Genomic DNA, 15,062 nt, shown 5'->3' with positions numbered 1-15,062 from the left:
TAATCTGAGCTTAGCGATTGGCGTCCTGGGAACAGAATCACAATGATACCAAGCAATCATTTCCAATTGCCAAAGGCCTAACCAGCCATGTATGAGTATAAGTATAAGTATGAGCATGAGTATGAGTACACCATCCAACGCCAGCAATGAAGCAATGAATAACCAAGTCCGCTATGAATCCAACCATCCCATATTTCACAATTCCCAAATCATAATAATTCCACCTCCCCCCTCCCCCAAGCCTTCTTAACCCCCTCCCACCTCACAACCCAAACATCACCCATCCGCATAGTAACACCAACATCCTCATCCCCCTCCTCCAACAAAACAGGCACCTCCTCCCCAAGACACCTAACAAAAACAACCTCCCTCATCTCCGGCCCCTGAATCATACTCGTCCCACCCGCATTATCATCCAACCTCCTCAGCTGCCGCGGAAACGCCCCCATAAACGATCCCCCATAATGCCCCGCCAACAAAGTCTGATGAGCATGTAAAAACGAAGCCTCCGCCTCCGAAAGCGGCGCCAAATCACTCGACGCCGAAATCTCCGGAACCGAGTCCTCAGGCTGCTGATTCTGCTGCGACTGAGACTGCGACTGCGATTGCGAGAGATCCTTATCCCTCGACGCAATCTGCACCAAATAATGCATACTGTATTTAGTAACCTTCGCCAAACGCACACGTAGCAAGCTCCGAATTAAATATTGGGTGCGAGCGAGATCGGTTTGTAGAATCGAGAGGCGGAGGTTGAGATTCGGGTTATGCGTGTGTGTGACGGTAGTATCGCCCGAGCTCGCAGCTAGGTCTTCGATTGTTTCGATCTGGGGGTATCTTGGTGAGCAAGGTGCTGGCGAGCGAGTATTTTTGTGGAAGAATTGATATGATTTTACCTGATTGCGCACGCGATCCATCATGCGCTCCATTAGTGGTGCGGGCCATGGGAGGACTTCGGAGACGGCGCGTTCGGATACCCAGAAGCGGGTTAGGAGCTGGTGGTCTAGGGCTGTGGACTGTGGGCTTGCGCCGGGTCCGTGGTCGACGGAGGCGAGGATGTCGTCGATGTCCATGGTCGCGGAGGTGGTGCTGGGTTGGTGGTTGGTGCTGGGTGGTCCCGCGATGTTCGGGTCGGTGCGAAGTGCGAAGTGCAGAGGCGGAACGAAAGTTGCGATTGGAGCGCGGTTTCGAGCTTTGGGTGGGTTTTTTTGGGACTTCCTTGCGTTGATTTTGTCTTAGATTTGGAATTAAATTGCCAATCGCTGGTAGGATCTGAGATCGGTGTAGTTGGATCGTGTGATCGGTGTGTTCGACTTGGTCTACATCGTACGGAGTATACAGATAAAGAACTGTAAGATTTACTTCTGCAACAGTGATACGGCAGTCAAACAGTCAGGATATGTTATTAGAGAGAGAGAGAGAGAGAGAGACAAATGTACGAGATAGCTCAAAATCCATCGCCTCGAGTCGCTTTTCAACCGGAGCTGGAGACATGCACTCAGAGCTTCAAAGCCAAACCGTGTGCAGCATTATAAAAAAGAGAATAAACATCCACCCATGCGGGTATCCGAGATAAAAAAAAATCGAAGGAATCATAAAACCAAGTATCGCGCCAGCAGATAACGCCGTAACCCATTAGCTTCCAGATACTGTCGGGTGCCCAAAGCGGCGCTCATTAAGCCTTGAACACCGCGATGCCGATGCGCTTATCTAGGCCTTGTTCGCCGGAGGCGGGCCAGGAGGGGGCGCATAGCCACCACCACCGTACGCATTCTGAGGCTGTTGCAGCTCGATGCCTTGTTGCTGGGGCGGGGCGTTCTGGGCGCCGAAGTAGCCGTAGTTCTGAGGGTTTGCGGAGTATTGGGGAGGGGAGTTTTGCTGGTAGAATGGGTCGCCGTAAGGTGGTTGATGCTGGCCGTAGATAGGCTGGTTTGGAGGAGGGGGACCGGGAGGAGGAGCCATCCATCCGGTTCCTGTGAGAGGTCGTTGGCCGTGGCTGCGGCGGCGGCGCGCGTTGAAGCACCTGCGGGCGGTTAGAACCATATCTAGTGGATATGCGCTGAAAAGAGCGCTGGGAGAGAATACTCACGCGAAAGAGAAGAAGAGCAGGAATGCCACGCCGACAATCACAGCGAAGGCTACCCAGCGACCCCAGGAGTCCCACGTTGAGTAGCAGCCATCGCCGGAATAGCCGTAGCTGGAGCAGTTAGTATTGAGCCAGCGGAGTGTGATTTGATCGACTCACCAATATCGAGCACCAATAACACCCATGACTGACAGATGTGAAAAAGAGAAGAGGAAATGTCGAAGATCAAGATGTGTCGAGCAATGTGCAATGGGGGCTGGGAGGCGGTGGGTCCTTGGCAGTTTAGGCTGCAGTTGAAGTGTTTTTCCCAATTTGCTGGTCTTTTTGTATGGGATGAAGATGCAATATCTCTGCAGTATCTGCACAGTATTTGCAATTATTGAGCTGGACAAAGATGAGTTATGGAGTATGGTCTATGGAGTATAGAGTACAGAGTACATCGAGCACAGAGTTCCTTTATGAATCACGATCTACGACGCTGCGCCACAGAGCCCACCAATGAAGATCCACTTGCTGCGCAGGGCTGACAGGGCAAATGAGAAGAGCGTACGAATCTAAAGCGTATAGCGTATAGTAAGGTATCGCGTGTCATCGAGGCTGTGCATGGGTATTCGGCATGAAAGAAAAAAAAATGTGCCTGCGCTATGCAAAAAAAAGAAGAAGACTCTATATACTCCGTAATCCCAATTTGACTCAACCCTCACAGTCGATCAGTGTAGATCGGTGCTCCAATGCAATCTATCATATGTCAGCAACCTTGTAAAACACTTCAAATGTAGACTCAGTACGTATAAATTCAACCTAGACACATACCGGAGGAATTGGAGGTGGCGGCACAGCCGGCAACGCCGTAATAGACCCATCGCTCCTAAGATCCAAACTCGCCTCCCGCTCACCCACCTCTTCATCCAGCGTCATCTGCACCGAGAGAACATGGATGCGCGGCGACATTTCCGGCTTCACCTTAAAGGAATGCGTCGGCAGCACGTCAAAGGTTTCCTGCACCCACGACATCTGTCTCTCCAAATCCTGGCCCTCCCCGGACCCGGGACCCTCCTTCTCCAGCGTCGTTGATGATTTCGTGCGGAAGATGCTACTGGGCCACTCTTTCGTCTTGATGGGGCGTGCGCAGCAGGTCGCACTACGGGATACGCTATCCCAAGCCTCGACGACGCGGTCGGTCTTGAGGAATTGGGAGATCTGGTCTTTCATCGTGTCGAGGCCGTTGAGCTGGTCGTGGGTCTCTTGTCGGGCTTGTGTGGGTGATTTCACCATTGATTGTCTGGTGCGTGGGCGGGGGGTTGTGCAAAATGCTCGGAGTTGTTCGATTGAGATGCTGCGTGAGGGTCGGAGTGGTTGGGGTGCTGTTTTGGGTCGTTCTTGGAGGTCGAGCTTCTCGCTGGTGGCTCGTTTGAGGAATGGTCTGGATAACCTTCGCTTGAGTTTGCCAGAGGTTGATGGGAGAGGTGGTGGCTTTTGGTCTGCAGTGGCTTCTGGCATCAGAGCACTGCATGATTTGGCTCGGTTGAGGATTTTTCGAGCATCAGGAGTAGCTGGGTTGGGTGTTTCTGCTTGATCTTTAGATGTAGCTGGAGGGTTCTCTGGCTTGGACGTCGTAGGGGTCCTCTTTGGCCGGGAGAGTGGATCGCGTGGTAGAGGCTTCTCTGGGATAGTCGATGATCTCCTCTCGAACAGCTTTTGTTTGATGGACTTGTTTCGACTGGCAATCTTGTTGCTTTGTTTGATGAATGATCGCTGCTTGGGTTAGTATGGGCAAGTTCTCTCGGCTGATGATTCCCTTGGATCAACTCACCACATCCTTTCTACTCGCAACCCCAACACGTCGCTGCATTTCCGTAGTCGCCAACCCAAGTTGGCTTAGAGCCTTCTGCAGAGCAGTGCCCTGTCGTCGGAGCTTGGAAATAGCCACGATCCAGCCTTCCATATTATCCATCATGGCCTGGTAAAAGGCCTTGAGGCTGTCTGAAGCAAAACAACCCCCGTTACTCAATTCCTTGAAAAAGAACCACAAAGCTCCCATCGCCTCCTTGGCCTTTTGCAGATCCTTGAGGGCGTCCGTGATCGCCAGGGTAAACCGATCAATGGAGTGCTCGATCTGATCATTATAGGCAACGATGGACAGACGGAAGCTCCGATCTACCAGCATCTCGTCAAAGACCTCCAGATTACCCAGCGGCAGACTCAGGTATTGGATGCGCGTGCGAACATCCAGTCGCACGATCAACAGATCCTCCGTCGTCCGCTCCAAAAAGCCATCTAATTCATTGACATGATTCTGGAGAATCTTCATCACCGAAGTCTCAGACCTTGCGAGACCTTTCGCTAGCAGATGCACTCCGAAGATCATCTGAGAGATCAATTTCCAAAATGGATGATACCTGCACGGATCGATTAGCCGATGAGCACGGGGATGCCATCTGCACGAGGCTCTGCTCACTTTTCAGATTCCCTTTGGCGCCATCTCCTCCCACAGAGGCGCTCGTATTGGTCATTTTCTAACAAGTCGCGCCGTCGAGTCTGCGCGTCAATGGTCACGACTCTGTCATTTTCGGGATCGTCGGTCTCGACTATTGACTCTTCAAAGGGGCCTTGGAGCTGAGGGATCGGATGGGATGGATATGTGCTGGACTCCTCGGCGACTGTATCCAGCTTGGAAGCGCGCTCGGGGACAGGGGTTTCCGCGCCCATGATCTTAGATCTATACTCTGTACTCCGTAGGGCGGGGCGACAGTGAAGTGCAGATAGTGCCGGGTAGTGTCGAGTAGGATGTGACACGTCCAACAGGAGCCAATTCAAGCTTAAATTGAATTCAACGGTTTTCCCGGGAGTTCGAATTCAAATTTCAAATGTAAATCGCGATTCCAGTTCCAATTCATAAGGATGATGGTCGGGTATAAAATCACGCCGCAATAGGCATGGCTGGGATGTCGGGGCTGGCGTATGCAAGGTTACTTCTATATTGGAACCAATTTTCTCAAATATAGGATAATTTTGAAGATCCAGGATGTTCAAGGAATCATAAAGGGCCAGAATGTCGGGTGTCATGAGTTGTGTGGGTTTCACTTGTGAGACAGATCGAGATCAAAGAGAAACGGCTCCGGGGAGGTCTCTTATGGGGAACAAAGAACCGGTCAGAGCGTGTACGAGGTGTAATATCGGGGCTTATGCCATGAGAGGGCGTTTCCCCTCCAAATCCCTAATTTCTAATCTTTTTGTGCCCCGATTCTTCCTTAAATTACCTTGTAAATTGCCCTGGGATTTTTATGGGTCGGGTAATACGTGGGTGGGCCATGGCTGTCTTGTCCATGCTGGCAGTACAGTTTTTTCCCGCTTGACATGACCTCCCGGGGCCAATGAAACCAATGCAAATGTTTTGAATCGGCGAAATGAGAAACCCAAACCGTGTTCGAGAATTGGGCTGGGACGATCGTGTGGTCTAAGACCGCGGAAGGCTGACGGCTCAAGGGGCTGATGCTAATTTCGGTCTCGAGTTTTTCCGATTCTCACACTCCCCCTCCCCAGGGGCATGCGAATCTGGGATAGTATATGCATGTACTATACAAGATACGAGCGTGCAATATATTGACTCAAGGGTGTAAAACTTTTGAATATTGCATGTTGACCTTGACCTTGGATCTTTGGGCACTGCGGTCAACTCCCGAGGGACTTCGACGCCACGTCAAACATGACGAACCGAACTTATGCGAAGGGTCAATCCACGCATACACAATGAGAATTGTCCGCGGTCTGTTTCTAAATATATGCGTGATCAAAGTGGGAAATGATAGGCAAGTCTATCGCTTCGCGGACTATTAAAGATCGTCAGCTCTAGAGATTCTGGTGAGCAACCCTGAAACTTTTCCAAGCACGGAGCATGGGATACTCGTGCTCTGTCCTACAGTTCCTCGATATTTGAGACTAAGGCTCTAACGCCTACCAAGTGGGTCGGAATTTTTAAGAGTTCGATCTAGCACTTGGACTTAGTTACTAGTATTCCTCGCTCCGTACTTGGTACGAAGTATAAGACGAACCAATCCTGGATGTTTATTTGGCTACAGTAGATCTGACAGCCCTAGAAGAGCGCTGAGTAAACACACTGAAATTCATCCGGCGTTCTAGCTACTCCATATTCGGTGGATTACTTGCTTCGCGGAGACCTCGGGCTACAGCAGGGATTTCCACTACCAAGCCAACAATCGAGAGAAAGAGGTTCGGGACCTTGGCAATGAAGGTGTTAGGCCAAATTTGACAAAGAAATGACTGAGAGTCTAATTTGCCTGATCCTTGACCTGTACGGAGTACGGAGTAGGGACCATACGTCTGCCCAGGTGCTACCTAGTGGGCTATGAGCCAAACTCAAAAATAACCCTGGAGGCATATGCTTCATTTCTGACATATTTTGCCCCAAACTGTGTACAGTCGTTTGTTGTAGTACCCTTGAACAGTGTCTGAAACCTTTTAGTTGGAGTCGAGGCTGTCGTAGCAACCCTTGGAACCAGGAAGATAAAACATACCACGTATGATTCGAGTATGAGATGGCTGTTCGCTCTTTGTTAGATCCATGGAATCAATCCAAACTTGCATCAATCCATAAGGGTACACATAGTATAGAAAAATAAGTTTCAACTACAGACGTCCATCGTTTCCTTCTTCTTCCAATGCTGGTGTTGGATAGAATGTGATCGGCTCTGGTATATTCGAACACCATTTCGTTCCGGGTTTGAATGCACTTGGAGGGCGTCAGCCAGAGGCTGGAGCAAAAAAAAAAAAAAAAAAAAAAAAAAAAACATTAACTCAGGAATAGACTAGTATTTCGGTAGAGACATAGGTCTACGAGAGCAATGAAGCACTTGCTGACCTGAGAAATTTCGGATGAATATTTCTCTGAGATCAACCTGGCTGTCTATTTCGAGAATTGCATCCGACCCCTAGGGCTGTTCTTTTGAAACCCTTGGAATAAGCTGGACCAAATGAAAGCACAAAAATATCGCCAAGCAGATCTGTGGCTCTAAGGTTCTCCAAGAGCTCTAGGCACACATACCAATCCACGAGATGATCGTGAATTTTGACCAAAAAGTATATGCATGAAACGAGCACCGGGTGAGACTACACAACGGGTGCTGGAGGAGGTTTCCCACGTCCAGTACGGTGTCTGCATCATTTTTGGAACTTCGAGCTGTTAGCAGGAGCGAATCAACTGTGATGTTGAACTCCAGAGCAATATGGTGGATTATATTCCCTGCGAGAGTGTAGTAGGTGTGCGGTCCGCCTTTGACGCAATCAGTCCCGCGCGACGGGTTAAAAATGAGACATGCCGAGTTGTCGGGTTGACATACTTTTAGGGGAATGAGAAGCTCCTCTCCTGCGGTTGATTGGATAAATGCGTCTTGCGGTTCAGACGGGCGATGTTGCAAATGCTTCGGTTGATGGTTGACAAGATGTTGACTATCATGTCGCCCTCTTGGCCTTGTAGATGCCGACAGTGGTGTTTAGATGAGTGGAATCCCACAACTCTATGGTGTTTGGTGTATGGAAGTGAGAGGCAGCAATTGACCAATCAATGCACACCTGGAAGGGTCGAAAAGCGCAAGATGATGGGTAAGGATGAACACACTCGTGAGAGAAACTTCGATCTTTGCTCCCAAGGTCTCAAGGTCGAGCATATCAATCGTATATTCTTCAATGCCGAAAGACTTCGATGCATATCTCTTGCCATATGCGAGACAATTTTGCATTGGTACACACCACCACGGCTTTAACATCTCCACCCGTGACGCTTCACACCGGAAATAGTGTGCACTTTTGACGTCTGCACTGTTTCACGACCCGAACCCGAGCATGCAGGGCGACGCGTAGGCGTGCAATTGGGCAGTTGTTATCAGATCCAAGTAAGACCCCCCTATTGATCATTCCAAGTCCGAGGAGCCAACGGCTCCAAGTCCCGAGGTCGCAAGGTTGTGCCCAATCCAGAAATCAAGACCGGGTATATCCTCGGCTGTTGATCCACTCTGTGAATTGAAGAAATAGAAATATATGCAATATGCAGGAACAAGGGGGAATTTTCCCAACTGCCGCGTCTTTCTGCAAGGCTGCATGGCTCGGGGTGGAGCCGACCTTAAACGTGCAGATCGCCATGGGGTTGCCGAATGCGGGAACCCAGGCCGACTACCCCCGAGGTATAGCATCATGGTCCACGACGACTGTACATTGGTTTGTATGAGACCAGTAGTCCATGCTGTTTCCAATACAATGGACGCCAAGAACAAGACGAGGTATATAATGGGATCGTCGACCCTTCATTCCTATTCTTCAGGTCTTTCATTGCTTCGCCTTCTCTGGATCTACTATGGCTCCTCTTTTGAACACCCTTGCCGCTCTGGCCCTGGGTGCTGGTGTTGCCCAAGCCCAACTCTGGGACAAGGTTATTCAAACCTCCTATGGTCCCGTTGAAGGCTACCAATACTTCAACCAGTCGACCTTGGACAAGTACTTTGACGGCGCCGAATCGAACGTCGCCGCTTTCCTGGGCATCCCTTTCGCTGCTGATACCGGATATCAGAACCGATGGAAGGCACCTCAGCCCCGTGAAAAGTGGAACGGGACTCTGAAAGCTACCAAGTTTGGTCCTGCCTGTCCCACCTCCTCTCAGTCCTATATCAGCGAGGATTGTCTGAGCCTCAACATCTGGACCAACGCTAAGACGGCCAGCGACAAACTCCCCATCATTGTTTGGAACCAGGGCTCTGACGAGACCAGTGATAATCCTTGGTACTATGGTGGTGGTATGGCATTGAAGGATGTCATCCTGGTCAGCTTCAACCGTCGTGATGATGCGTTTGGCTATCTCGCTACCCCGGAGCTCAATGAAGAAGGTTACCAGGCCACTGGCCATCAAACCTCTGGAAACTACGGTATCCTGGACCAGCTGGAAGTCCTTAAGTGGGTTCAGAAGAACATCGCTCGATTTGGTGGTGATCCTGATCGTGTCACTGTTGCCGGTCAATCCTTCGGTTCCTCTCAAGTCTACCATGCGGTCAACAGCCCTCTGTTCACTGGGTACTTCCACGGCGGCATCTCCCAGTCCGGTATCAGATACCCCTACGACACCATGCTCGCGGGCCTTGCCACTTCGTATGTCAACATGTCCACCGCCATCTCGAACAGTGCCGCCTACGTCAAGTCTCACAACGTTTCCACAATCGCGGAAATGCGTACCCTCTCCATGGAAAGCTTGATCGAAGGCGCCTCGGACCGAGTCACCAACAGCTCTATCTGGTGGGTCACCGCGCTCTCTGCCGGCTATCCTCTGATCTTCAAGCCCGTTCTTGACGACTACGTGCTGCCCTCTACATACATCGAGACGTTGATCAACGGCCCTGCCAACGATGTCCCCGTCATCACCGGTAACACGAAAGATGAATCCGGCGCCTCCCCCAGTACCGACTACACCGTCGCCGAATACGAGTACTACTGCGGACTCAAGTATGGTAACTTATCCACCGAGTACTTCAAGCTCTACCCAGACCACAAGAACAGCACGATCGCCTCTCGCGCCTGGAATGCCGCCGCGCGCGATCTCTCGCTCATTAGATCTTGGGCCTATGCGACAGACTGGTACAAGTCTGCCACTTCAGACTTCTACACTTATTACTGGACTCACGCGCCCCCGGGCCAGGACCAAGGTGCTTTCCACCAGTCTGAGATCATGTATGCGCTCAATGCTCTGTACGCTAATGGCGAGACCTATCCCTTTACCGAGGTCGATTATGAGATCCAGGAGCACATGTCTGCGTACTGGGCCAATTTCGCCAAGACCCTCAACCCTAACAATGGTGGCTCTTACAATGGAAGCAAGACTTTGCCGCGCTGGAGTCCGAACAGTGCCAACGGTACTCAGGTCGTTATGGAGCTGGGCAATCAGTTCAAGAATGTGCCTATTGCTAAGCCCCGACAGGTGAAGTTTATGATGGATTACTTCCATCAGCAGGTGCCTTACTAGGTGGAGAGATTTGTATAGATAGGGATCTGAACCATAGAACTGAACATGTAGTGTTTGGCTCAGAGTCGGTGGTTTCTTGTTCCATGGATGTTCACAAAGCTACCAAGGTCCACTTGCCAACTGTATGACCTCAACATTCAAGATCGATAAGAATGTATTGATTAGCTTGATCTGTTCCAAAAACGACAATCACAGTACTTCGTAACACACAGTAAGAGGTAATATACACCTTCCTGCTTTATCGCATTGGGTACTTTGAAGGTTCGTATGGGGAACCGGGCTAGGGCAGGCTAGTCTAGACCAGGAACTATACAACTTGACAATCTGTACGCAATACTCCATCTCCACAGTAAGCGCATAGACAGTGGGGTCCCGCTCTGCGCGCAAAGACTGCCCTTGCCAAGCGGGAATCGCCCGCTGATCGGAGGGGTAACCCACTCCGATCTCAGCGCTCTAGGCAACCGAAATTCCACCTTTGAACACAAAGCAGCCACTCCTTCCTTTCATCCAACCCATTGCGCATCATGGTCGCCGAGCACATCACTCTCCGCAACAACACCTCCACTCCAATCGTCCTGAAGCGCATTGAGCGTTTCCAGGCCCCGGAGAAGGGAGGATTCGATGCCTTCAGCACAATGGCCAAGAATCTCACCCAGGTCCTAACCAACCAAACCCGCAGCGACTCCGTCGCTGCAATCGACCACGAAAGCCGACCCTTCGAAGAGAAAGACGTAGGCATCCGCGTGGAGCCATTCACAACGAAGAAAACCGATCTACGCTCCTTCATAGACTCCGACAAAGAGCGCGCACGTCTCATCTTCGAAGCCGAAGGCCAAAGATACCAGATCCAAGCCCCGGTCCCAACCACCGAATCAGAGACCATGAAACCACTCTGCGAGAACCCCAAGTTCCGCTTCACAGGAATCTACGTAACCCCCGAAGCATTCCTAGCAGTCTTCTCATCCGCGAATCTAAACGCCTGGATGCGCGAATTACGCGACGACACCCTCCTATCCGCCCTCTCAATCCCGGGAACCCACAACTCACCCACATGCCACATTGCGCCGCCATCAGTGCGCTGCCAAGCGGTAAGCCCTAAGGAGCAGCTCGCGAACGGAGTGCGGTTCTTCGATATCCGCGTCCAGCCCCAGTACCCGGATCACGCAGATAGGCACGAGTTGATCCTCGTGCACAGCGTGTTCCCCATCTCTCTCACGGGAAACAAGTACTTCCACGACCTCATGAGCGAAGTCGACGACTTCTTACAGCGTAACCCGTCCGAAACGCTGATCATCTCTGTTAAGCGCGAGGGCGCAGGTGAAGCAACCGACGAGCAACTCTCTCGCATCTTGCACGACCACTACGCCAAGGCTGATAGTCGGTGGTGGGTTCGACCCAAGATCCCGACACTCGGCGAAGCACGCGGGAAGATCGTTCTGCTGCGTCGGTTCAACCTGGCCGAGAATCTGAAGCACGAGCACGGGGGTAACGGGTGGGGAATCGATGCAGCTTCGTGGGCAGATAATACCGCGCATGCGGTTTGTCCGAGTGGACAGCTTTGCATTCAGGATTTCTACGAGGTGCTTGAGAGCATGAATATTGAGAAGAAGGTTCAGTATGTTTCTGAGCAGATTGATCGGGCGAGCTGCTGTCGGTATCCGTTTGGTGTTCAGCCTGATGCGAATGCGACGAAAGCGTTCCCTTTCTATATCAATTTCTTGAGCGCGAGTAATTTCTGGAAGACGAATACTTGGCCTGAGAAGGTGGCTGGGAAGGTGAATCCGGCTGTTGTGGATTACATTTGTCGGAGGGGGAAGGAGCATGATGCTGATTGTTCGACGGGGATTCTTGTTACGGATTGGGTGGGTTTGAATGGGGATTGGGATCTGGTGCGTTGCATCGTGGGTATGAATGCCAAGTTGCGCTTGAGAGAGAATTAGCATCGTCATACTCTGTGCTTTGGGAAGGCAATTTGTCAATTATGCGGAAGCCATGGTTCACCATCCAAGGATGGGCTGGTTTATGAAAGAAGCAAGTTCAATACAGCTGTAACTTTGAATGGAAATGACCCAAGTGTTGATATTCCAAGTATACATTGATCTTTAGATGGTTGATGGGGTTGAAGAAAAGCGCAGAATATGATGTATTATACAGGAAAATGAATCAAGTCGAGCATGGCCGGATTTAGGATGACTCGCTCTTGTCACCCTCTGGTCCCTTCTGCTCGTCTTCCAGAACACTGCGTCGGCTCTCCAGGGTAAAGTACACGCTCTTTCCAGCTCCCTCCAGAGTGGTAGCCACGCTGGAGCTCATGCTCTGCAAAGCAGTGACAAGCTGGGAGCGGAGACCATCCATACCACCCTCGATGCTACCAACCCACTTAGTCTGATCGATATCAAAGACCTTGTTGTCCACACGGGCAGCCAGCAAGTTAATCTTGCGCAGACCGTTCTGGACAATGGGGTCGTGGTAGTCCGGGTTGGCCTTGCGGGTAGGGGCAGGGAAGCCGGCTTCCTTGGGGGTGAGGATGGACAGGGCGGCCTTCATGTGCTCGGGCGAGACGGTGGGGATTGAAAGAATGGCAATGGGACCGACGAGAAGGGGGGAGAGCTCGTGCATGCCCTTCGTGTCCTTGACCGCAGCGTGGGCAGTACGGGACAAGTCGTGTGTCAGGGCAGGGTCATCCTTGGAGCCTGAGACCGCGGGGAGCTCGGCGGAGGTCTGTGTCACGGGGTCGACTGCGCTTGGGGCCTGTCCTGAGGCCAGCGAGGCATTGTTGGGCTTGAAATAATCGACTATACGCACGGCGACCTCGAAGATGCTGGTTTGGATGGTCTGGATCTTAATATAGGGAGCGATTGCGGGAGCTGTGCGGCCTTCAGCTGCGATCTTGTCGTCGACCTTCTTCAGGGCGTTTGCTAGTTCGCGACGGATGGCAGCCCATTCCATGGACTTGAGGTTGTGGTGTTGGAACAGCACGATGAGAGGAGATGTGCGGAGAAGGGAGGTGTATGACCGCAGGAGCTGCGACCGGCGGTATTCAGGGTTGCGGTGCGAGGGCGGTTGGGTAGGAGGGGATCTCGAGATCGGAGCTGGTGAGCGTGTCATCTGCTCAATGGAAGCAGCTGGCGTGATTGCCGGAGCAGCGCTGCTTGCGCTCCTGGCAATTCGGAGTTCATATTGGCATCGAGGGAGTTGGTGTGGCAGCGCGGCGATTCTTAACCGGGGAGGCATTTTGGGAGTCGAATTGGGATAGCCGGGGTATCGACTAGTAGGTGGAAGCTGGCCAAAAAAGATGATAGACGTCGTCCAATTAATGCCGAGAGACGCAAATCGGAGTGATATTTTTTGTTACCCAAAAGGGAAAGGCGTGACCCGAGGCGGTGGAGAGTTTTGCCGTTCATACAAGCCTGACTCACGGCGGGGTTCAGCTCGACTTACATGCTGACCTGTGTTGATTCTGTGTTAATTATCGAGATTCTGAACCTGCAATTATTGTTATCATGACCTCTACGCCAAACTCTCCCCCAGCTCAGGAGACAATCTCCATTGCTCCTCTGCTCCAGCGCCTCGCCTACCCTCACCCGGACGGCATACAATTTAGCGCCGAGAAGGTCGCTGCTGTCAGCGCAGAGGAAATTGCCTCCGCATTTGCTCTGATTTTTGAGAATGCACTCTCACATATCCAGGCAGCTGCACTTCTGACTTTGCTACACTCAACCGGAAAGGACAGGCAGGCAGATGTTATCGCCAAGTGCTCTCAATGTATGAGGGACGCCGCGAAGCAAATCCCCAAAGGTCCCCTCAAGCAGATCATCAAGTCCCGCGGTATCAAGGAGGGAAACTACAGGGGTGGACTTGTAAGAGTTTCCGCGTGAACCTGTGAGACAATCTAGCAGTGCTAACGGGTTGCCATGTGCAGTGCGATATTGTTGGAACTGGCGGTGACTCGCATTCCACATTCAACATATCAACAACATCATCAATTGTTGCCTCACCAATCTTAATGACCGCCAAGCATGGCAATCGTGCGCAGACATCATTCTCTGGGTCTGCTGATGTCCTGAACGCCATCCAGCCCATCCCGCCGAATCTCACTGCAATCACAGCTGAGAATCTGCACGAGGTGTACGCCAAGACAAACTATTCCTTTTTGTTCGCCCCCAACTTCCACACAGGAATGGTGCACTCCAACCCCGTGCGTAAGGGCCTTGGCATCCGTACTATCTTCAATCTTATGGGACCATTAGCGAACCCTGTTGATTGGGCGATTGAAGCCCGAGTCGTCGGTGTTGCTTACCAGAGCCTCGGTCCAGTATTTGTCGAGGCTCTGAGACAGACTGGGGCCAAGAAGGTTCTGGTCGTCTGTGGCGCAGAAGATATGGACGAGATCAGCTGCGCTGGCCCAACAAACTGCTGGCAACTCTCGGAACAACCCAACCCCGCCTACACAGCAACAGAAGCTCATGGAGAGGAGTCAAGTGACGACGAGGCCCCAACCCCTCGCACGCTGGTCAAGATGGAGTCTTTCCAACTTCACCCCTCTGACTTTGGCCTTCCTACGCACCCCCTTAGTGAAGTTGGAGGCCGTAAGATGCCCAAGGACAACGCTGCTAAGCTGATGAGCATCCTTCGGAACGAGCTTGCGCGGGACGACCCCATCTTGGAGTTCGTTCTCATGAACGTGGCTGGCTTGCTGGTCACCTCTGGCGTTTGCGAGGCCGAGACCAGCAACATGGGACCAGGCGATGATGGTCAAGTCATCACTGAGCGTGGTCCCGGTGGTGGTCGCTGGAAAGAAGGTGTGCGTCGTGCACGCTGGGCAATTGAGAGCGGGCTAGCTCTCAAGAACTTGGAGCACTTCATCGAGGTTACCAACCTGCTTGAGTGATCCAATGGCCAATGTCTGTATGAGTTTGATGTGAATATCTTTGGTGTTAAGTTGTGGGTGTCGCATTG

At 51.7% G+C, this 15,062-nt stretch overlaps 7 protein-coding genes across 7 annotated transcripts; 3 read left to right on the top strand and 4 right to left on the bottom strand.

The window, feature by feature from the left end:
* Window positions 1-209: 209 nt before the first annotated feature.
* Window positions 210-1,070, bottom strand: sld5 (putative GINS DNA replication complex subunit Sld5; the record flags this gene model as incomplete). The annotated part of the gene is made up of 1 exon (XM_056953010.1): window positions 210-1,070. One exon carries the CDS (start codon window positions 1,068-1,070, stop codon window positions 210-212), a length of 861 nt encoding a protein of 286 aa, XP_056814702.1.
* A 637-nt stretch (window positions 1,071-1,707) lies between these two features.
* N7506_003714 (resistance to Congo red protein) lies at window positions 1,708-2,268 on the bottom strand (the record flags this gene model as incomplete). Its single annotated transcript, XM_056953009.1, has 3 exons — window positions 1,708-2,020; window positions 2,087-2,194; window positions 2,243-2,268. 3 exons carry the CDS (start codon window positions 2,266-2,268, stop codon window positions 1,708-1,710), a joined length of 447 nt encoding a protein of 148 aa, XP_056814701.1.
* A 508-nt stretch (window positions 2,269-2,776) lies between these two features.
* N7506_003713 (uncharacterized protein) lies at window positions 2,777-4,792 on the bottom strand (the record flags this gene model as incomplete). The annotated part of the gene is made up of 4 exons (XM_056953008.1): window positions 2,777-2,821; window positions 2,897-3,838; window positions 3,897-4,482; window positions 4,542-4,792. The coding sequence occupies 4 exons, from the start codon at window positions 4,790-4,792 to the stop codon at window positions 2,777-2,779; spliced, it is 1,824 nt and encodes a 607-aa protein (XP_056814700.1).
* Window positions 4,793-8,450: 3,658 nt separating this feature from the next.
* Window positions 8,451-10,103, top strand: N7506_003712 (carboxylesterase/lipase family protein; the record flags this gene model as incomplete). Its single annotated transcript, XM_056953007.1, has 1 exon — window positions 8,451-10,103. One exon carries the CDS (start codon window positions 8,451-8,453, stop codon window positions 10,101-10,103), a length of 1,653 nt encoding a protein of 550 aa, XP_056814699.1.
* Window positions 10,104-10,627: 524 nt separating this feature from the next.
* On the top strand, window positions 10,628-12,043 carry N7506_003711 (phosphatidylinositol-specific phospholipase C; the record flags this gene model as incomplete). The annotated part of the gene is made up of 1 exon (XM_056953006.1): window positions 10,628-12,043. The coding sequence occupies one exon, from the start codon at window positions 10,628-10,630 to the stop codon at window positions 12,041-12,043; it is 1,416 nt and encodes a 471-aa protein (XP_056814698.1).
* A 244-nt stretch (window positions 12,044-12,287) lies between these two features.
* N7506_003710 (mitochondrial 54S ribosomal protein uL10m) lies at window positions 12,288-13,337 on the bottom strand (the record flags this gene model as incomplete). The annotated part of the gene is made up of 1 exon (XM_056953005.1): window positions 12,288-13,337. The coding sequence occupies one exon, from the start codon at window positions 13,335-13,337 to the stop codon at window positions 12,288-12,290; it is 1,050 nt and encodes a 349-aa protein (XP_056814697.1).
* A 269-nt stretch (window positions 13,338-13,606) lies between these two features.
* Window positions 13,607-14,994, top strand: N7506_003709 (anthranilate phosphoribosyltransferase; the record flags this gene model as incomplete). The annotated part of the gene is made up of 2 exons (XM_056953004.1): window positions 13,607-13,963; window positions 14,026-14,994. The coding sequence occupies 2 exons, from the start codon at window positions 13,607-13,609 to the stop codon at window positions 14,992-14,994; spliced, it is 1,326 nt and encodes a 441-aa protein (XP_056814696.1).
* Between the last annotated feature and the right edge of the window lie 68 nt (window positions 14,995-15,062).

This window comes from Penicillium brevicompactum (assembly GCF_028827555.1).
Source record: "Penicillium brevicompactum strain IBT 35665 chromosome Unknown utg000002l_segment0_segment0, whole genome shotgun sequence".
NCBI classification, from domain to species: Eukaryota; Fungi; Ascomycota; class Eurotiomycetes; order Eurotiales; family Aspergillaceae; genus Penicillium; species Penicillium brevicompactum.
Note: the sequence above shows the minus strand (reverse complement) of the source record. Positions and strands in the feature narration are given on the sequence as shown.